The sequence below is a fragment of the Arachis ipaensis genome, chromosome B9 (genome assembly GCF_059453495.1).
Source record: "Arachis ipaensis isolate K30076 ecotype BB chromosome B9, ASM5945349v1, whole genome shotgun sequence".
Lineage (NCBI taxonomy): Eukaryota > Viridiplantae > Streptophyta > Magnoliopsida > Fabales > Fabaceae > Arachis > Arachis ipaensis.
In genome coordinates, this window is record NC_142444.1 from 138,456,346 (window position 1) to 138,480,110 (window position 23,765).

At 31.9% G+C, this 23,765-nt stretch overlaps 1 protein-coding gene and 1 non-coding gene across 3 annotated transcripts; both read right to left on the reverse strand.

Annotated features, from left to right (window-relative positions):
* Positions 1–309: 309 nt before the first annotated feature.
* LOC148546519 (small nucleolar RNA R71) lies at positions 310–413 on the reverse strand. Its single transcript, XR_015900344.1, has one exon. It is a non-coding gene; the product is annotated as a small nucleolar RNA R71 (small nucleolar RNA).
* Positions 414–15,192: 14,779 nt separating this feature from the next.
* LOC107616032 (terpene synthase 10) lies at positions 15,193–21,780 on the reverse strand. Of its 2 annotated transcripts, XM_088499669.1 has the most exons (7): positions 21,390–21,780; positions 20,144–20,405; positions 19,273–19,669; positions 17,290–17,508; positions 17,037–17,175; positions 16,364–16,603; positions 15,193–15,655 (listed from the first exon to the last, which is right to left on the reverse strand). In XM_088499669.1, exons 1-7 carry the CDS (start codon positions 21,645–21,647, stop codon positions 15,353–15,355), a joined length of 1,818 nt encoding a protein of 605 aa, XP_088355795.1. In that variant the 5' UTR covers positions 21,648–21,780; the 3' UTR covers positions 15,193–15,352. The 2 variants fall into 2 exon arrangements, with proteins under 2 accessions (XP_088355795.1, XP_088355796.1); XM_088499670.1 differs by lacking the exon at positions 16,364–16,603.
* Positions 21,781–23,765: the final 1,985 nt, after the last annotated feature.

A 23,765-nucleotide genomic window follows, 5' to 3' on the forward strand; every position in this document is an offset into this window, starting at 1 on the left:
AGGCCAACTATCCATGCTAACAATTTCGAATTGAAGCCTCAGCTCATAACTCTTGTCCAAAACAACTGTTCTTTTGGAGGAAGTGCCCAAGAGGATCCTAATGAGCATCTCACTAAATTCTAAAGGATATGTGACACGGTTAAATCTAATGGTGTTCATCCTGACACCTATAGATTGCTATTGTTTCCATTTTCTTTGAGGGACAAGGCATCAAAATGGCTGGAGCCATTCCCGAAGGAAAGCTTGACAACCTGGGAAGTTGTAATGAGTAGATTCTTGACAAGGTTCTACCCACCACAAAGAGTAAACAGGCTGAGAACTGAAGTGCAAATATTCAGACAGTAGGATGGTGAAACTCTTTATGAATCCTGGGAGAGATTCAAGGATTTGACAAAAAAATGCCCCCCTGACATGTTTAATGAGTGGGTGAAAATTCACATCTTCTATGAGGGGCTGAATTGTGAATCAAGAAAAGCTGTAGATCACTCATCTGGAGGTTCCCTAAACAAGAAGAAGACCATTGAAGAGGCCATTGATGTTATAGAGACAGTGGCTGACAATGAGTATTTTTATGCCTCAGATAGAAGCAACAACAGGGGAGTCTTGGAATTGAACCATATGGATGCAATTCTGGCACAGAACAAGAAGATCACCAAGCAACTTGCTGAATTGACCAAGCAAATGGAAAAGAATCAAGCTGCTGCTATCCACACTCAATCATCACCTCAAGAAGAATTGGAGACAGAAGAAGGAGCTAACTGGGAGGAAGCTAATTACCTTGGAAACTCATCTAGACAAGCTAATGATCCTTACTCTAAAACCTATAACTCTGGTTAGAGAAACTACCTAAACTTTGGATGGGGGAACCAACAAAACCAAGGCCAAGATCACAGACCTCATAATCCAACCCAGTACAACCACTCCACTCACCAAAACTCCAACCAAAAAACATACCAGACCACACAAAATACTTATTCATATCTACCATACCAAAGCCACAATAACCACTCTCAACACCCCAATTCCAACCAATCAGCACCACATGATGATTACAGAATGGCCAGAATGAAAGCTATGCTTGCAAACCTTAACAAAGAGTGTGAAGACATGAAAAAATTCCGAAAAGAGGAGAGAGGTATTATGAAAAGCCGAGGGGAGGTTCTTAAGAATCTTGAATTTCAAGTAGGACATCTTTCACAACAATTTCCAAGGCCCACAGATAGTTTCCCAAGTGATACAGATAAAAATCCAAGAGGAAAAATGAAGAAGGTAAGGTGGGAAGAATGCAAGTCAATCAATCTAAGCAGTGAAAAAGGTCTGAAGGAAGAATGCTCCATACACTCAGAAGATGATGAGGGAAATCCAAGGAAGGATGTAAGGGAGATAGAAGAAAAGAGAAAGAATACATCGAGCCCTTTGTGCCACCAGCACCATTCCCACAGAGACTCAAGGGAAGTGAGGAAGTCAGGTCATATTCAAGATTCCTAGACATTTTTGCAACACTCAGTGTCAACATCCCCTTCATCAAAATTCTTCAACAGATGCCAAAATACATCAAGTGCATGAAAGAACTGTTGACCAAGAAAGGAAACTTAAAAGGGGGACAAACAGTCACAATGAACAAGGAATGTAGTGCCCTCATCAAGAAAGTCATACTCATAAAGAAAAAAGATCCAGGGAGTTTTCATATTCCATGTGCCATAGGAGAGACAAAAATTGACAAAGGATTCTGCGACTTAGGAGCTAGCATAAATGTGATGCCTCTATCTCTTATGAAGAAGTTGCAAATCAATGAGTTGAGATCCACGGATGTAATCGTCCAATTGGCAGACAAAACTCAGAAGAAGGCTGAAGGACTAATTGAAAATGTATTGGTGAAAGTAGGAAACTACTTCCTTCCCATTGACTTTGTTGTTCTGGACATGGAGGAAAGCTACCTCCATCCCATTATTCTGAGGAGACCATTTCTAGCTGCTGAAAAAGCTCTCATTGATGTAGAACGAGGATAATTGATATTGAGAATACATGATGAGCAGCTCACTTTCCAGGCCTTCAAACCTGTGCATGAGTCTGAGCAAGAGAGCAAGGAATTAAAAGAAGAGCACATTGAGAGTCCCCTGAAGGAGAACAGAAATGAACCATAGGGGCAACATCTGGAGCTTTCCTTGATAGATAAACAAGAAGCTCAAGAGAAGAAGCAACCAATGGAGTTCAAGGAAGAGTCGAAGCCACAAGAGTTGAGAGGAGCAACTAGCAAGGGACTTCATGACACAAAACTCATGGGAGCACCACATGAAAAAGAGGAAAGATTTATGAAGAAATTACCAAGGGGATGGAGAAATAAAAAGATTCCTACAGAGGGTTTTTCCCTTGGAGATAAAGTGATATCAGCCCACTATCCACCAATCCTACCCCATCTTCCAACCATTCCATCTCAGTTATCTCAAGTGTTCACCATTAAAAAAGTCCTCTCCCTAGAGCATGTAAAAATCATTAAGGAATCAAGTGGAGACCGCTTCACTGTAAGGGGAGAAGACCTAAGGCACTACAATCCACCATGACAAAGACCAACCGTCAAGCTAGTGACGCTAAAAAAGCGCTCCATGGGAGGCAACCCATGATTTAGTTTTCCTTGTTTTTAATACTTCAGTATGAATAATGAGTGTTACTCTAGCATGAATTCAAGACCATTTTGCCAATTTTCCATGACATTGAGAAGCATATGATCCAATTCTAAGTTTGGTGTGTCTACAGGCACACTAGGATACCTTTCAAAAATAATTATCATAATGCCAGTTTGACATTTGTTTCTTGGAATTTATAGCCAAACATTAAGTTTGGTGTTCTTTATATTGCAAGAACAAGTCATGAGAGTGCAACCATGGTTATAATTTTTAGTTCATATCTAGAAACAGCAAAATAAAGCTTTTCTCATGATGGTTTAACCAAAAAGTGACACTAATTTCGTTGAGATTTCAATGACAACATTTGGAGGAAGTAACACTTTGAACCATATGACCAAACACTAAGTTTGGTGTCCTCCAAGACTATATATGGTGGCACTAAAAAGAGTCACGATTGGTTAAACAAGCATGAGGAATGGTAGTCAAAGTTTTAATTTTAAATATTAATTGTTCTTTTACCACCACCTGTTAGTACTCACTCCTTTTGTCTTGTTATGATGGTTAGGTGTATAGAGAACTATTTCATAAAAGGGACAAGACAAGGAAAGGAAAGGCTAGCATGAAGACGAAAGGGGATCACATGGCTTGAAGGGTGTGTCTGAGCATCCTTGGAGGAAGCACGTGGAAGACCGAAGAGATATGCTTCATGAAGAGGAAACTTTTGTCTTTATTCAACTTTGCATGCACAACGTTAACCTCTCACTTGTCCCAATGAATCCTAGCCATCCATTTTCCATTAAAAGCTTACTATAAATAGCCTCCCTTGAACTGTGCATGTGAACTCAAATCTCATACTTCTTGTACTCATATATTCAACGCTATTGTTCTCTAAAACCAAAGCCCAGAAGCCGTGTTCCTTGTGCTACAAAACACCCTTGTTCACTTGCTTTCATAATACTACCTTAACTTTAAACACTTTTTCTCCGAAAGTGTATCACACCAACCATTCTCCTTCATAACTCTTCAACCTCAACCCGGTCAACCATCAATAAAAGCATGGATTCTTCTTCAAGTTCTAAAAGAAGGAGAGGAAAGGAACCTATCACTGAGGAAGCTGAAAATGACTATGATCGATGGAAATTCAGATCATGGTTCCACAAAATGTAACTTGGGTGGATGAATGATAAGAAGATATATCCATAAATTCCTTTCCTGTTGCCTGAGGAGGGATGCTCAGAAATAAAAGCCAAGATCAAAAGGCGGAAATGGGAAGATCTGACCTCACCAATCACCAGGATTAATGCAAACATCATAAGGGAGTTCTATGCTAATGCCACAAGACTAGACATGACTGAAGCACCAACATACAAGTGTTTTGTACGGGGTGTAGAAGTAGACTTTAGCCCGAAGGCCATTATGAAGGTCTTAGGACTAAGGCAAGCACATTTTGATGAGACAGGGTACCAACAAAGAGTGAACGGGAACCCCGATTATGATAAAATTTGCAGTGATATCTGTGTGATAAATACTGACTGGGAGAGAGACAATGAAGGAAGGCACAAGTACCTGAGAAGAGGGGATCTCGCTCCCGAGGCAAAGTGTTGGTATGAACTGATAAAGAAATCAATTCTGGGCACAGTGAACACATCCGAAGTTAACAAACGAAGGGCTGTCATGCTACACTGTATAATAGTGGGAGGAGAGGTAAAGGTTCATAAGATCATTGCAAATGATATTCAAACGATCTCAGAGAAAAATGCTGCTGAAGCCTAGCTATATTACCCAAGCACCATTATGAGGTTATGCATGAAGGCCAGAGTACCATTGGAGGATGCAAACCCCACATGGCTGCATCCAGGCATGCCTATGACCTTTGAAATAATGATGAATGTCTTAGAGGCACAACAAGCACGAAGGCCACAGAGGAGGAGAAGGAGAGAAGAACCATGGGAGGAAGAAGAACCATGGGAGGAAGAAGAACAACAAGCAGAACAAGGAGAGGAGCAACAATTCCAACCACACAACAACATGGACATGGGTCTGATGAAAGAAGAAATTGAAAGGCTATCCGAACAGTACATGAGAATTGAAGAGAAACAAGAAGAATTCCATTCTTAGTACATGAGAACTCAACAGAGACAAGAGGAGCTTCAGTTGAGGATGATGAATCAACAAAGAGACTATGAGTCAAGATCCTTAGTTATGCAAAGGGAACAAGCTTCACAATCTCAAGAATATTTCAACCAGCTGGCTCAACTTCAAGTTGAGAACATGAGAGCTTTCAATGAGTTCACAATCCTTCAGGATGCAAGATATAGAGTTCAAGCTGATTACAACATAAACAACTAAATCAAGCTCAATTATATTGGGGAACATCTGCATAGCATGGACCTAGCATTTCCAATTTATGATGAATACTTCAAGGAAAGGAGTGAAAGATAAATAGACAAAGCAATAAGCCTTGAAAACAGAGTAGCAGAGATAATAAAGAAAGCTGGATTCTGGCAAAAGCTAAAGGGCAAAGGCAAGGGAGAAAGTAGTAAGCAAGTAAGCGAGAAGAAGAAGAAAGACAAACATGATAAAAAAAGAAAGGTGGACCTGCTCCTTGGCTATTCCATTTAATAAAGAAAGAACATGTTTGTCTTAGTTGATAGTAACTTTTAGTTTAAGTTGTTTTGCAATCTGTGTGTGTTTAATCTTGGAATAAGCATGCTAGTCTAAGTGTGTGCGCTTTCACTTTCACCTGTCTGAATGCTTGTCTTGTCCCCTGAGTCTTTTCAATTTCAATAAAAGAAATGTTTGAACAAGAAGTGGAATAGTTCCTTTTTAGCAAGTAGTAAAATAACAGTAAGTAGTGGTATATATGTTTGATTGTGTAGTAGCTCACTTATAATGAATAAAGGATAAATTGTTCTCTTTCTAAGTGAAAATTAGCATGCTGTCTATGAATCTTAGCAAATAAAAGTCCTTGGTTGAAAGAGAAACAAACAAGAAGAAAGAAAAAAAAGCCAAAAGTGGCAGCAAAAACAAAAGAAAGAAAAGAATAAAGCTAGACACCAATAGCTTGGACCTTAGGACATATGCCTGTGGTGTCTCTGTACTAGGATCTGCTTGGATGATTAGGTTCTATGGAGTGTTTTAACTTGGGTTAACTAACTCGGGATTATCAACTGAAAATCTATTATCAAGAGCAACCTAGTTACAAGACATTTAGTAACCCAAAGAGGTGCTGGGCATCGATGTTCTAAGAAGAATTGTGAGCCAAGTGTCTGTAGTGAATAATGTGTTGAGTGCAAATAAGCTGAGAAACTGCTACACACATGACATTGAGCTAAGGTTTACAGGAATAGAAAATGAAGAAAAGTAATTACCAAGGATAAGTAAATAATAAGAGGTCATGGCAGTGCGTTAACTGATGCTTGAAGGAGGCATTCTATGCTTAAGGATCAATAAGAAGTTAGCTACTGCATTGTCTGCATAAAACCCCATGAGCTACCAATAATGCTTTGCTGATATGAATACTCCCTTTTGTTTCATTCTTTCTTCCTAATAATTCAGTACTTGCTTAGGGACAAGCAAGATTTAAGTTTGGTGTTGTGATGCCAGGGCATCTTAGGCTAGTTTCACTAGCCTTTTTCTTTATTTTTAATAGGTTTTATGCACTTTCTTGAGTTATAAGTAAGCCATTTGGGTAGAAATTCATGTATGCCTATATTCATTCAACCATGAGTAATTTGATGCAATTTCATGATGATTTATGCTATGATGCTTGTATGCTAAGAATGATAGGAATTCTCATGATTTTAGCAAAGCTTTGAAGCATTCATTGGTTAATGATAGGTGAAGGAAGGCATGGAGGAAGGTTGAAGAAGGAGCATGGAAAGGATGAAGAGGAAGCAACGTTGGTGGCCAAGTTGGACCACCAACGTTGTCTCAAACATTGGAAAAGAAACAGAGCACTTATCTGTAAACATGGTTGATGCTCACGTTGGAGGTGGCATTGGGGGTCCAACGTTAACCCCAACGTTGTGAGAAAATGATCAATTTTGGGGCTGAAAGAATTTTGAGTGGCGCGTACGCGCCTATGACGCATACACGTAAAAATGCAATTTTTGATATCCGCACGGAAGCGTGCATCACGCGTACGCGTAAATAAGCATTTTTGACCTGTTTGCGCAGAAGCGCACGGTACGCATACGCGCCAAGACCGAACGTTAGAGGTCCAACGTTGCATCAAATGCCAGCCTCCAACGTCCGCGATGCTCAGCCCAGAATTCAGATTGGGAAATTTTGACGCGTACGCGTGGATGAAAAGAATAGCAATGGACGCCTAAGTGCACAGTACGCGTACGCATTAAAGCGCCAACGTTGGAGGGAACGTTGGAGGTCCAACGTTGAGGCCAACATCCCCTTCCTTGTTTTAAACTACAAAAAAGGAAAATCTTGCATCCACGCGTACGCGCGGGTTAGCTGACGTTGGCCCTCCAACGTTGAGTCAAACGCCAATGACAGCAACCTTTCTGGTTTTGCTGGTTTATTTTAAAATGGCGTTTGAGTCAATGTTGGCCCTCAAACGTTGTCTCAAACGTGAAACATCAGGATTCAAGATGTCACACAAATATCTTCTCAACATTAAGGGCAACCAATTGGAGCCATCTTCAACCCAATTCCATCAAGGCCAAAAGCCCAATTCAAGGCTTGAAGATCAATGGAAGAAAGTGTATAAATAGCTTAGAATTTAAGTTAGAAAAAACTTTTTACACCTTTTTCCATTTTTTAGTTTTCACTTACTGCACTTGGAATTTCAGAATGTATTTTACAATTCCAATTTCCATTTTGAGAGCTATGAACAACTAAAACCCTTTCATTGGGTTAGGGAGCTCTATTGTAATTCAATGGATTAATAGTAATTTTCATCTTCTTCTTCTTTCTTTTCTCTTGATTTTTGCTAGAAAGCTTTCGATCTTAATTCAATTGGATAGTTGTCTTGAGAGAGAAGCTATCCATAATTGGAATTCTTCGGAGCCTTGAGAGAGGAATGAGGAATTCATGCTAGAATTGCTTTCTCACATTGGATTAGATTGGGGTTTGGATGGATATAGTGACATGTAATCCTACCAACACTTTGATCTATGAATTTGTGTGGTATAGTCAGTGACCGAACTTTAACTCTTTCCATGAGTAATTAAATCAAAACATTGGGTAATTGTTCATGCTTAGAGAGATTGGTGAGCCAAGACATTGGGATCCAATCATCTAAGATTTCCAAGCATTGTCAATGAATGCATTGATTGAGGAAGAGGTGAAAATGATTTGATCCGGAGAATTCAATATCTCCTAAAACCCAATGAACTCCCCATTCTCTGATCTACCGATTCTATTTACTTTCTGCTCTTTAATTTCATTCTAATTACCCCTTCCCATTTAATTTCTTGAAATTTAAGCTTCTGCACTTTAATTCCCTGCAATTTAATTTCCAGCTTCTTTAATTTCTTGCAATTTAAGTTTCCAGCCAATTTTACTTTCTGCGATTCCCAATTCAATCCTGATTTAGCTCAACTAGTAAAATTCTCCAATTATAATTGATCGATATACCAATCCCTGTGGGATTCGACCTCACTCTTTTGTGAGTTTTTACTTGACGACAATCCGGTGCACTTGATGGAAGGAAATTTGTTGAGAGGCAAATTACCGCGTATCACCAGGTCACCATCAAGAAGCAGAGCCAAGAGAGAGAGAGAGAGAGAGAGAGAGAGAGAGAGATAAAGAGAGAGAGAGTCTGACATAAGGGAGAAAAGGGAAGGAGGGAAGCTCTGTTCTGCCCTGCCATGCCTTCACGCCGCCGAACCCGCCACCACCACTGCTAGGGTTTGTTGCCGCAGCTTCTGCCGTCGCCGAGGAGCAAAAGAGAGAGAGATCGACAGAGAAGAGGAAGAAAGCTTCGTCCTCGTTATAGCCATGCGTTGTTGCCACTGTTCCACATTGCCGCCATCGCGTCTCACCGCTGTTGGAACCCTAGCTATTGTAAAGTGGTTCTGCCACTACTGTTCTTGAGCTTCTTTGCCACCGCTGTCGTCAATTGCCACTGAAGAACGCACCGCCGTCTCTCTACTGCTGAGAACTAAAAAAATGCTGAAGCTGCCGTGAATGAGTCTAATGCTGCTACATTGATTTTGATCTTTTTCTTGATTACGGTCTATTTACACGTTTTATTGTCACTACCATGCTTTTTCTTATTTGATTCTAGTATATGCCCTATTTTGAGATTTTTAGGGCTGTATTTGCTTTTGATTTTTGTTCAATTTGAATCCTCTGTTTTAATGCAACTACCATTGCCATCATCGGATTGACTCTGCTGTTGTTCCATTTGTTGCCGTTGTCATTCTGGTTACGTTGAAATTGTCATTGTTGCTGTGAATTCAAAAAAAGTGGGTTTATTGTGGTTAATTCCTATGGATTCAGCTAATTGTGGTAGGAAATTTATTTTAAAATCGACCGTTTTAATTAATGAATACCAAGAAAGCCTAATGAATAACTGCAAATAATTTATAATTGTCTTATGTAGTTAATTGATGAATTGAGGTAGGTATGTGCTTGGTTGGGAATTATTGTGATGATGGTTTGATTGTGGTTGTTTTCTGATTTATTGATAATGAGTGTTTTTCGTAGATTTTGGTTATATTATTAATATTACTTTGGTTACTAAATTGAATGGATTGAGAACCTTGTTGTTTTGATCGTTAATGAGAAAAAGATCAGTGAATTGTTGAAATAGAGGGAACACGTAAGGGTAGCTAAGTCTTATTTTTAGGGGAGGTTATGTCTGAATTTTTAGAAAAATGTAAGGACTTAGTTCAATTAAATTGTGTTTTTGAAGTTTGGTAAAATATGAAAAATTAAACTGGTTCAGCATAGACTTAATGAACCTATGTTTGGAACATGTTAGTTATTCATACAATTCAAATGACTTTTAATTTGTAAAGAAACTAGAATGGATATTTAAATACTAGGTTTGAGTGGTTAAAAGCTAATTATGTGAAAGTTTTAGGGATAAGAAATTAATTACGTAAAAGTTAAGAATTAAAGTTCACATTTATATAAAATGTTAAGAGTATAACTAAAGAAAAGATAAAACTAAAAAGATATAAAGGTTAAAGAAAAAGGTGAAGGGTATAAGTAAAAAAAAAATAAAGTAAAAGAACAAGGTTAAAGAAAAAGTTAAGAAAAAAGGTAAAGATAATGTCAAGAAAGGTTTGAAGATTAAGGTTTAAGATTTAAGGATTAGGGTTTAAAGAATTAAAATTTAAGGGTTAAGAAATTAAGGTTTAAGGATTAAAGCTTAAGGAATTAAGGAATGAGTTTTAAAGGTTTAAAGGTTTGAGGAATAATGAATAAAGCGAATTAAAGACTTTGATTTTGAGCACAACCTTATGAGAAAGGCAAAATATAATGCTCACTTGAGACTCAGAGGATAAGTATCAGTGGAGACGGCGATATGTAATGCCCACTTGAGACCAGAAAGAAGGTTCCCCATGAGGACGACGATACGTAACGCTCATGGAAGGGACGTTGGCTGAGGTAGGGACTGTGATACGTAACACCTATCTCAGGACCATTGCCGGGTATTGGGCAACAAACCGACACATGAGCTCACGACCTGAATAGGAATAGACATTCATCATATATATTTGTATGAATTGTTTAAATGTGCTTTCTGTTGCAGTGTTATGTTAACTGTGAAATTTTCTGTTTTTTGACTTACGTGATTTGTTTGTATGTTTGTATTATGTACCTTGTTTGTGCTTGTTGATTTATAAAAGTGACCGTGAACCGAGTGATTGAAGGTTGATTAATGTAACTGAAAATTGATCAAATAATGTAATTTGAAAAAAAAATAACTAAATTGTTTTAAGTAGGACTGAGAGAATTTTAAGGGTTTCATTAGGATAAACATTCTTGAGTTATAAGTTGATTATTTATATTTTATTTCTTTACTTTTATGGCATTCTCATCTTCTACTGAGAACGAGTGGTTAGTTTTCACTCCAAAATTTTCCACCCTTTTAGTGTCACAGGTTTGAAGAATTAGTATGAAGCTGCAGACAGATAGTGAATGCTGTTTTCTGAACTTAATTGCCTTCATAGAGTTCCCTCGCTCTTGTTGCTTAAAAATTTATTTTATACAAAGGGGTAGGTATTGTATCTGAGTTTCATTTGATTTCACTTGTGTAATATTTATTATTAGTAGTATTTATGTGATTTATTATTATCTGGAGATCTTTGATATATGACTTTAAAGAATAAAAGCAAAAAATTTTTTTGGAGTTTTCTTAAAACTGAAATGCGACATCGATATAAAGGCTCAATATTAAATAGATAAATAAGGAAAACAAGTCAGTAATACCTTACTTTTAGTACGATTATAACGTGTTAGGAGTTGGGTCGTTACACTATGGGGTCACATACTAACAAGTATTTTAATTTTTACTATAAAATTATTTAATTATTATTTTAATTTGATCAAATAAATAATTATATTATTATATTCTTGGCTAGCACCAAGAATATAATCATAATATAATAATTGAGAATAATTAGTTATTCTATTTCTAAATTTGAATTTTAAGTTTGAATGAGATCCTAATCGATTTTATTTTAAATTAAATTGTGATATGATATGATTCATAAGATTTCAATTTGAAATAAGATAAGATAAGATTAAGATTTGAAATAAGATATGATTTAAATTTGAATTGAGAGTCAAATGTAAAATCAGTAACAAATTTCATACTATATATATGTATAACAAGAGTAAAGGAAAAACACATAAGAGTTTTATTCTTTTATCTCTACATACACAATATATATGAGCATAATTTTTGGAGAAATGTTATAGTGTGTAAAGAGTTGCAAAGAGGTTTTCTCAATTTAGATTATATATTCATTGGTCAAGCAGTTGACAGCAAAATTTGATTTCGGTGTGAATATCCATAGCGTCTTCATATCATCGAAATATAAAATTATTTTTACTAGCATACTCATGTATTTGAATTTAATCTATGTTATCAAAATAAAATTTAAGCACAAAATAAATTTTTAGAATTATTTTATAACTTTCGCTGCATGTTATGAACACATAGTAATCCTTCACATATATAATACACTACAAAATTTTTCAGTTTACTAATAAATATTAAATTTTAATAGAAAAGCAACTCAAGAATATGAACTTCAAATAAATAAATATATTAATTGAATAGTAACACAATAATATATTTTTGTCAAATTGATTTAATATATTTTTTTGTATTTTATACTACATAGAATTTAATAAGAAAATTTTTATTATCATGTAAAATTAAATTTAGTGAAATAATTTTTTATACAAAATTTCATAAAATAAATTTTATTTGATATGGGGATAATAATAATTTTACATTAAGGGAAAATATATGTATAAATATATATTTTCTTAGAGGTTTTAAGAACATTAGTGGGACACTTTTCCTCACAACCTAAAGAATACACTCGTTTCTGCATGTTGTAATATTATTTATTCATGTTTCATCTGGTATATTATCATTGTAGATATATTTAAACCAAGTGATTTATTTTAGTCCCTGAATTTGAATGTCATACATCAAATTAGTTCATTCACTAATTTTTTTTCTCATTTTCTTATAAATTAAAAATTGTTAGCATCTTTAAATGCACTCATTTTAATTCTATTTTTCACAAATTTTTTAAATACAAGTGCTTTTACTAAATATTTTTGAGATTTTAGTTTTAATTATATAAATTTTTTTTCATAATAGTTTAATACTGACAACTACGCGACGTGGGCTAATTTCTCATGCAATAAGGAAAGAAATCACACACTCACTTTAGATAAGATCATCAATTCAGATGACTAAGTCATTATTTCTCCTTATAAATACACTACAAAAAATTCTGGTTTTGTTTTTTGGGTATTTACGGCAGTTTGAACCGCCATTATTACCAAGAACGGCGGCTTCAGAAAGCGACGTAATTTTGGGCGTCATTTGGTTATTGTGGCGGTTTTTTAAAAACTGCCACAATTTCATGGGTTAAAATAGTGGTTTTTGGATAGGTTAAAATGGCGGTTCAAATCGCCATTATTTTCAAATAAAATGGCATTTTTTGTCGATTAAAATGGCGGTTCAAACCGCCGTTATTTTCAAGGTAAAAATAGATTTTTAGTTGGTTAAAACGGCATTTTTGAACCGCCATTTTTACCCTGATAAAGTGGTATTTTGGTTGGTTAAAATTGCCATTTTTACCGGGTTAAAATGGCATTTTTAAACCGTTGTTTTTACCCTGACAATGGCATTTTTATTGGTTAAAATGACGTTTGAAACCGACATTTTTACTAGGTTAAAATGGTATTTTTGGTTAGTTAAAACGATATTTTTGAACCGCCGTATTTACCGTCTAAAAAGACAGTTTTTACCATTATTTTTATCGCGTTAAACAAATAATTTTTTTTAATTAAAATTTTACAATAACAAAAAATCATAATCCATAAATGAAATATTATAAAGATAGATCTAAAAAAAATACATGAAAAATTAATACTTGTAAGAAAATAAATAAAAGAAAAGATTTGAAAAAGATATGATTTTAAAATTTTAAAGATTGAAACTTTTTTAACAAGAAAACACCGAACTTAAAATTTTTCAATCAAAATAATAAATATGACAATGAATTCGAAAAATATTAAATAAAAGAAATTAAAAAAATTTTGAAAAGTTTTATAAGAGATTTTCAAAAAAAAAATAAAAAAGAAAAAGAAAAATTGAAAAAGAATTTATTTCGAAACAGATTTGAAAAGATAAACTTTTAAAATTAAAATTTTGACTTGACTAACAAGAAATTACCAAATTTTAAAAATTTTGACTAAGTCAACCCAAGGAATTCGAAAATGATGAGTAAATAAAGGAAAAGATTTTTTTTTTATTTTTTTGAATTTAATGAGGAAAGAGAAAAACAATAAAATGACACCAAACTTAGAATTTTTAGATCAAAACAAAGAAAACAACCAAGAACAACTTGAAGGTCAAGATGAATACCAAGAACAAATTTTTAAAAACTTTTTTTTTAAAAGAAAATAAAGGACTCAAATTTAGTGACTCAAAACCAAAAAAAGATAAATTTTTCCTAATCTAAGCAACAAGATGAACCGTCAGTTGTCAAAACTCGAATAATCCCCGGCAACGGCGCCAAAAATTTGGTGCACAAAATTACAAGACACTTTATGTGACAATTCCGCACAACTAACCAGCAAGTGCACTGGGTCGTCCAAGTAATACCTTACGTGAGTAAGGGTCGATCCCACGGAGATTGCCGGTTTGAAGCAAGCTATGGTTATCCTGTAAATCTTGGTCAGGAGATTCAAATGATATGAATAATTTTGTTTATGAAAAGTAAATAACATGAAATGAATGATACTTGTGATTTAGTAATGAGGAACAGGTTGAGGTTCCGGAGATGCTCTGTCATCTGAATCTCTGCTTTCCTACTGTCTTCTTCTCCAACCACGCATGGCTTCTTTTATGGCCGGCTGTATGTTGGTGGATCACCATTGTCAATGGCTACCGTCCTTCCTCTCAGTGAAAATGGTCCAGGAACGGCTTCTGTACGGCTAATCATCTGTCGAATCTCTCGTCTCGGATGAAAAATACCAGGCACAGCTATCGCACGGCTAATCATCTGTCGATTCTCACTCGTGTCGGAATAAGACCTCTCTGTCCTTTTGCATACTGTCACTGCGCGCCAACGATTGTGAGTTTGAAGCTCGTTTCTTCTAGCCTTCACCACGAATGTTCTGATCTCATGGGTTTGAATGCTTTGTTGTCAGGAGATGCAAGTCAAACTCGTGGATTAGAAACTCAAGAGATACGCACTCAAGCTGTCGCCCAATGACTACATTGAGCTCAGATAGAACGGGAGTGGTTGTCAAGCTACACATATATTTATAGATAAATATATAGCGACTCAAAAATATTTGGTAACTAAAAAAATTTAGCTAAAATCAGTCAGAACTTGCCTTATTTAACATTCATTAATTGCTATAGCAATTAATGAATGTTAAATAAGACAAGTTTTGACTGTTTTTTTTTTGTCTTTCTAACATTACCGATAGCGACTGATATGGTGGTTGATTTTTAGTATGCACATAGTATTGTTGATTTATTATATCTCTTAGATTGATCCAAACGATAATGCAATTACTATAAATATACAGATATTTCATTTCTAGTGAGAACAAAATTTATTTTGAATTCTACCTATCTCGTTTGCAAATAAAATGTGGACAATTAATTTCTTAATTATCTCTTTTAAAGTATAAACGAGATATGTATATATCTATCAGGTTTGTAATATACTCAACCGTAAAAATATAATTTTTTTATAATTATATACTTTAATAAATAAAATATTTAATTTATTTATATAAAATAATCCTACATATATGAATGTAACTCATTAACTAACTTGGAGAAATTATAGAAAAAGAAATTGTATTGCCAAATTATACCAACATATGATGGAGGAACAACTGCTAATGCTCGTCTCTTTATTTATTTCAATAGCAAATGGATATACATATATAGCACTCAGATTTTGAAATGACATGAAAATGTCATTCTAGATAATGTTATATAATTATTCACCTATGAAATTTATAATTACTTTTTTGCATGTCCTTCATACATATATATTATCCTGAATGGGTTGAATAAGTAATGATAATATGCGATTCTTGATTTGAGAATATTGAATGCTATGGCCATCTCCATGTTGGTACATGCATAGTGCCATTCTTCCAAGGTTCATAGCAATTTCTTTGAAGCGCTTAGACAATGGAGAATCATGAGCTTCTTTGTTCATCTTCTTCCATACTATGTTTAACATGGATTTTATGCGCTCATGTGCATCTGTTTCAGAAGTTTCATTTTCGTTCATCAAACATTGAATTGACTTAATGAAGTCACCAGTCTCATTCTCACGCTGTCAAGGAAAACAAAATAGAGAATTTATTGACATAGTTTAAAAGAACATTTTCTAAAATGAATTAATTTTTTTAAAAAAATAAATAAAAATAATTATTTAATTTATTTTTTTATTTTAAATTAGAGACAAATTGAGTGTGCCAAGTCCAATTTGAAAATAGCTCGGTCCAGCCTCACGCGATGGGCAGCAGTTCGGGGACTTCCAACCCAATGTGCAAACTAAAGTGCAATAGTGTGTTAGGGTGTAATTTAAATCCTAATTGAGACTGAAAAATGGTTATAAAACACATGCGGAGGGAAAAAAGAGGGTCCGTGTGTTAGGGTATAATTTGTTTAAAAAAAAAAAAAAACCGTACAATAGTGTGTGTCGGTGAGATGGATTACAAAAGTTTTTTTTTTTTTTGAGAAACTAAACGACTCTTATTTTGTGAACTTTAATTTTTAGGTCTAGTCAAATAATTAGTCCGGTTATTAATTCAAGAGCTAGGTAATAAAAACCAATAGATTTCACCAAGAAAAATGAAAAAAAAAATACTATGTTATTTGGGAATAAATGACATGTGTGTGTTAACTTATATTATTTATTTTATCTTGTTTTTGTAACTATTTGGTCTTAGACGTTCACTTATTGTTTGACACGGTTTAAGAATTATGTAAAGAACATGATTGAGAGATATATATAGCAAGGAATTAATTAAGGATATACCTCATATGTTCCTTGGTCATTAGCAAGGCGTAAAATCATTGATGAATATTTGATGACTTCAGAGTACTGAAGCAATTCGTCTTCTCTAAATGATTGTGGAATCAGAACATAAGTGTGAACAAGTATAACAGATGCACCTATGGAGACCCATGCATTCTCTATGTATTCTTCGAAGCTTGGATTATATCCACTATGATTCCACTTTTTTTCAATAAAATATGATTTGCATAGATCTATCCACTGAAAACTTTAAAATTTCAATTAGTTCACACATACACTATGAATAAGTTATGTACAATATTTATTTCTAGAAATATTCTTTGAGCTACTTTTTGGTGTCACTATACATATATATAGTCAGTAAAAAGTTAAAACATCCAATAGAAAAAGGAAAGAATGATATATAGGATTCACATTATGTTTTATGACTTATATCTGATGTGTGACTTTTTCCTCAAGTGATACATTACGTTATTAGGAATTAATGTTGTATACTTTAATTTGTCAAATTTAGATTTATAATAATTGTTGTAATTGAGATTTAGAGACTATCTTAATATATGCAACCAATTTTTAAGAATCATTTTGAAACTTAATTCAGCAAATTGGAAAAACAAAAATTTAAAACTAATAGAAAACTAATAGGGATGGTAATAACTAATTAATAGCTTACCGATTTCTGTAGGTATGGAGTGACATTGTAGCCGTGATCTTTGAAAATTTCATATGCCAACTCATTCACAAAGTTATAAAGTGCTAGGAAGCACAATTTCATGTAATATGGGAGATTATCAATGGTAAATGGATCCCATCTGAAATAACATAGTTATAAGCATTTTATTTAATTTCTATTGTAAAAATTTCAAATAATCTAAGGTTGTTAGTAGGCCAAAAGATATGACTGAGTAATAATAATCATTGCTAACCTTTCAATTACATCTGTAAAAAGCTTCAACTCTTCGAAGGTTCCATAGACATCATAAACATCATCAATGGTGGTGATTAGGGCATTGACCTTTGTTATGACCGTTCTTAAATTCGCAAACTGTGGCTCAAAAATGTCTCCAACAGTCCAAATGTAATTCTCTACCATCCTATCTCTTGCAAAGCTTAACTTGTCACCAAGCCCAGTGTTCTTCCACCATCTTTAAAAACAACAACAAAGGTTTTGGCATTAGTATTAGGAAGTTTAATTGGAATATTTATATTATTAAATTGCTCTCTCTCATAATTTTTGGTTTGGACAAATTAATTTTTAATTAATGAAAAGAATGACAAATTGGTTCCTAATATTTTAGAATATTTGACAAATTATTCCTTTATCTTTTATAATTTTAGACAATTTAATCTATTATCCATACTATCTCTAGAAAACAGTATTGTCACTTTTCAAAAAAAAAAAAAAAAATTAGAGACTAAATTCTTTTTTATTTTTTTATTAAAATTAATTTGTTTAATATTCTAAAATATTAAGAACCAATTTAACAATTTTTTTATTAGTTTGTAATTATCACCTTTTGATCTAATAATCACTCATTATGTACTTTTTCATATAAAATAATAGTCATAATGTAAAGAAAATATGTATATTTTATCGAAAGACTGTTCCACACTCCTCTAATAAAAGCATGAAAAGTAGTTATTCTGTCTTATTTAAGAAAAATTCTACTTGTGTAATATAATATTTAACAATAATTTTTCCATACTAGACAGCACTTATCTAGATCAATTATAAAGATAAAGATAAGTTAATAATAGAACAAAATGATTGAAGATTAAACAGTGTTAAAGCACCAAATATATTTTCTAATAAACTAAAGATGCACCAATAATGATTGAGTTTGCTAGAAAAAGATCATCACGATCATTTAGTCATTACCACTTATAATTACGAGCACGAAGTGACTAGGATGCAGAGTGGTTGTGAGGGAGAAAGAAATACTAATTATTTTAATAAAAAAAATTTAAATAATAAAAAATTTATTATTTTTTATCATCAATTAATTATTAACTCAATTTTTATAATCTACTAATCTAATAATATATTTTATCTTATATTTTTAAATATTAATAATTAATTATTAATTAAAAGTAATAAATTCTGATATTTTTCTATTATTTTTTAAAATAATTTTAATTCCACTAATAAAACTATCATTTCATCAGTTTTGCTCCCTTTTTTAAAATAGTAGATTTTCTTTTTCTATTCTTATATTATCCCTAAGACTTAATTTAAACTATATGATACTCATAAATCAATTATACTACATATACGTTATAAATTAGCTATTAATCAACTATTGTATACAAAAATATATCTTTGACATCTCATAAAAAGAATTTATAATTTTGCTGCGTATATTTTAAAAATTAGTCATATATATATATATATATATATATTAAAAATTAGAATATAAAATAGACATTAATAATATATAAAATAAATATATTTTTATATAAATAATATAATAATTAATTTAATAATTACTTTTTAATGTTACGTATAATATATAGCTTTTTATTTTTATTATGCTACTGTGTATGCAAACAAATTTGATTATTCATGTATTGTAAGTTTATTATGTTATTATGAAAAATTTAATATTTTAGTAGTTGATTATTTAATTAGTAAATATGTGAATGCATATAATTTAGATCTTTTAAAGCAAAAAAAATTGTAAAATAATAAAATAAAAGGTTAAACATCATTAATGTTATAATTTTTATGAAATGTGTGTTTTACTATCTTAATTTAAGAATAATTAATTCTTTAATTTACTATGTTATCAATTTTCTTATTTTAGAAGATCTTAATCCGAAGGCATATGTATAAATATACACAAATTCTAGTTAATATGTATCTTTAGTTATCAATTTATACTAAAAATTGAAGTCTATATTAATCATACCTTGATGAGACTTTGAGTTCCTCTTGGTATATGGTCTGAAGAATGTTGAAATCCAATTTAGCTAACTGAAGTAAAAGTGGATTCATGTTTTTCTTTTGTTCATATGCATTAATGAACCATTGAGCTTCCCATCTAGGAATTCTCCAATGTAATGGAATCTCCAAAGCTTGATTAATCAGGAGTGATAAGTAGTGGTCATGATGATCATTATTTTCATCATTATTCTTGCTCAAATATTCTTTGAGATATTTTGAGGTGAAATCTTTAGCTTCATCCAATATAGTTTCATTTTCGAATGAAAGAAATGAGGCTTCATAAAGTGATAGCATTCCCTCAACATCAATTGATGAGTGTTGACTGAAGTTGCCCATTTCATCTTGAAAGCTCAGAAACATATCTACAATATCCATTAAAAAAATTAAATAAATTTTTAGTTCATATAGAAATATACTTCTTTTTACGCTATAAATAATTTTTTTAGTTTTGATCTTTGAAAAATTGAAGATATTAATTTGTTTTTGATCCTACTACACACAAATTTTGAAGGGACTAAAATTATGAATATTAATAAATCAAAAATATATATATAATTTTAGAAAATTAAATTTTTTTGTCAATATCAATTAACTTTTTAAAAATTATTTTATCTAAAACTCTATATCCTTAATCATCATAATTAAACCCTCAATGTTAGATTCTAAATGTTTCAAATATTGACTAAAAAATTAGTTAATATTGACTAAAAATTAATTTCTTATATTTTCTGTATTTTTAATTATGGTCTGCAATTTAAAACCATGAATATAATGTATGTATAAATTCATAAGGGAGTGTCTAGCCATCACTATTAACAAAAAGAGAAAGAAAAAACCTGTTGATACATCATAACCGTGTTGCCTTAAGAGTCTGAACCCAAGTGCTGTAGCATATAAATTCTTATCCTTCTTTGAGTTATCCATCATGTTGTAAATATTGTCCAACATGTTCCTTATTTCATTATTAAAATGATAGGCCACTCCAAGTCTTTGCAAGACATCAATAAGCTCAAGTTGATCAACACTATTTTCCACTTTGAAAAGCATCATTCTTACTTCCTCCCTTAGCATTTGGCTTTTCTCTACGTACACATCTCCCTGCATTATTGATAAATTGTCCACATTGATTAATTAGATTTTAGTGCTTGTTTACACCTCATTAAATCGATAAAAAATATATTTTATTAATAAAAAAAATATTTTTTATTTTTTAATATGTTTAGTAAATTTTTAATAGTAAAAATAAAAATATTAAAAAAATAAAAAAATTTTTTGTGAAAAACTACAATTTATATTTTTTTTTAAAAGATTTTTTTTAAAAAAAAAAGATATTTTTTATATAATAAATGAACAAAATAATACTTTTATCTTATTTATTCAAATATATAATTGATAGATAAAAATTTTTTTTTACATGAGATATTCAAATATAAAATCACTTTTATTTTTATAAAAAATCTTTTAAAAATATATCATTTAAAAAAAGATCTTTTCGAGAATGAGTTTAAAGGTTTAATTTATTTGATTTGAAAAAATATTAATTTTCTGCTTAATTGTTTTTTGTTTTTAGAATTTATTTAAAAAATTAAAAAATAAAACATAATTCTATACTGTGTTTGAGCAAACAATTCCTACCTATTATTATAGACCATTTATTTAACGTTTTTTATTTTTAAATTTAATTAAAAAGTAAACGATAGTGTGAAGTTAATAAAATCTTATTTCCATATTTTCATTTTTTTCTCCACAAATTTTTTAAAATATTGAACATGAAATATAAAAACACTAAAGCACATATATTTAACTGTCTTATTACAAAATAAATCATGTATGTATTTAATTTCTAATAATATTTAAAAACAATAAAAAATAATATAAATAATAAAAAATTATCTTATTTAATATTTGTTAATTATTATTAAAATAATTGTACATTATAAATTAATAAATATATAATTATAAATATTATATATATATATATATATATATATATATATATATATATAATTATGAATATTAAGTTAAAATTTAACTATTTTTTCTCTAATATTAGCGTTAATTTCTTGAAGTATGAAACCATACCTTATATTCACTACTCAATGACTGGATATAATCATAATGCCAAATAGAAGGTTGAAAAAAGTTCTCAGACCGACGAACAATTGCTTGGCTATTATTATCAGAAACTTTATTTGATGCATTAATATTGCATTGAGTTGTGGGAGGGACTCTGAATTTCTTGTTTGCTAGGAATGACGATGAGTTTCTCCTCGGAGGATGAAGCAACATTTTGGTGGACATAGATGGAGTTGAAGAAGCAAGTACAATTGAAAGATCCATTATAACTGTAAAAAATTTTTTTTTTTCAAATTGTAGAATATCGATGTGAATTTTTTTTTTTTTTTTTTTTTTTGACTTTGTGAGTGGATTATTATTGTGTGTTTTGCTTGTTGGCACTTGGCAGCAAAATCAAGCATTTATGTAGGTGATGAATGCAAACAGAGCTTTCTTTATATGTTTATATAATAATATCTTGTTCCTCGTTTATCAGGCGTGTTGATCGTACTGTATATATAATGATTAACTATAATCACATCACTTCAAAATTAACTCAATGTAGATTTTTTGAGTCTCTTCTCTTTTGTATTTGGTAAACGTTTTAAACGTTTTCATATTGATTATTCAATTTACTGTTTACTATTCTTAATGAATATAAGATATATAAAAAATATTTAATAAACGTTTAAAATGATATATAAAAAATGTGGTATGGCTCAGCCCAACAGATGGAGTCTACCAAAGTACCAAACGGACACGTGTTTTGATCTCTCGAAGAGATCTTGATAGTTAGCGGATAAGGATGGTAACACCATCTGAAACCGCAGATATTCATCCCGCCCTTATCTGTTCGGGGCAAGTAATCCTGCATCGGGGTGGGACAAGTTTAGGTACTACCCATCCCGATATATATATAATATACAATTTTAATATATAATATGTGTAATATACGTAAAATAATTAGTAAAATGATTGATAATATTGTATCATATTTAAAATTTTATTTTAGTTTATATTATATATCTAATGATGGTTATATAAATTTTAAAATTTAATTTTATTTATTAGATTTTAATAATTATAGGGGCGGGTAGGAGTGGGGCGGATTAGGGTTCAACTATTTACTACCCGTGAGTAGAAGTGGGGTGGGTTTTATACGGATTATTGTAAGGCGGGGTGGGATCAGGTAGAGCAAAAACCCGCCCCTACCTGCCCTGTTGCCACCCCTACTAGCGGATATTTTCGAGGAGTTGGGTCCTGGCGAAAGAGAGTCCATCCGGATAATCTGGGATAAAAGGAGAGGAACTTACTCTCTTCTCAGGTATGTCACTACAACCTCAATCAGCCGTTTCATCATCGTATGGACTCTTACTTTAGCATTGAAGTGTCCTTGCAGGTGACCCCATCTGCTGACCAATCGACGACTCATAGGTTCGATCCCTCACCTCAATCCTCTCATTCAGGTCCTGATCCTCACTTTCAACGATCTCTCCATCAAAGCCCACCAGGCAATAGTCGACTTCTTGATAGAAGTGGTCGGCAAACCTCCCGAGGCCCCGAACATGTGGTGTGTAAGACCCAAAACTTTTAAAAAATCTTATTATGAGCCAATTTCAATTGATTTATTTATTCATTAAAGACTTCAATTTCAGAAATAACTTTATTAAAGATAATTAAATTAAGTTTGGATAAACTGAGTTTGAATTAAATTAGAATTTTTAGCTAATTTTATAATGGATAATTTTTTATATTCAAATTATAAGTTTTGTAGTTGTAAAATAATAAAAATTTTATATGAATCAATTTAAATAATTGAAAATTTGAAATTTATTACTTTAATTTTTATAAATAAAAAAAATTAATTATATTACCTCTAGTTCTTGGATTAGAGTATTTGATACATGTACATCTTAGTTAGTTAGTTTAGGACTCTTTTTCATCAAATAAATCATGAATCTTTTTTACTAATAAAGTGTTTTTGTGGTTAATTCTCAATTACGTTTGCATGCAAAGAATCAATTAATATTAGTTGAATTTATGTTCATTCATGAATATAAGAATTAAGATTGATGCACTTGTGTACATTAGGTGATTTTGTGACTAATAGAACTAAGTTTGTTGCACTTATGTACATTAGTTTATTTTGTGTTAATTCATGAGATTAAGAACGAAGTTTTGATGCACTTATATTTAATGATTTTTAGGAGAATGATGATGAATGGTGTGAGATTCAAGTTGTTCAAGGATGAAATCAGTCAAGAATAAAAAATGACATTAAAGATTATATTGTGTATTCACGCATGCAACAAAGTCCCCAGAGACACACCAAAGCGTTAGAAACGCGTCATCATTGAAGCGCCACTTTCAACAACGCATGCAACTAGGCTTCCAGTTCCAAGA

What these genes read in the sequence shown, in the direction of transcription:
- LOC107616032 (XM_088499669.1), bottom strand. Translation starts at nt 21,647, where the DNA reads ATGGATCTTTCAATTGTACTTGCTTCTTCAACTCCATCTATGTCCACC. An exon ending in CATTGAGTAGTGAATATAAG is followed by an intron (nt 20,406 to 21,389) that starts GTATGGTTTCAT and finishes TCAATAATGCAG; the next exon opens with GGAGATGTGTACGTAGAGAA. An exon ending in CTCCATACCTACAGAAATCG is followed by an intron (nt 16,604 to 17,036) that starts GTAAGCTATTAA and finishes TAAAGTTTTCAG; the next exon opens with TGGATAGATCTATGCAAATC.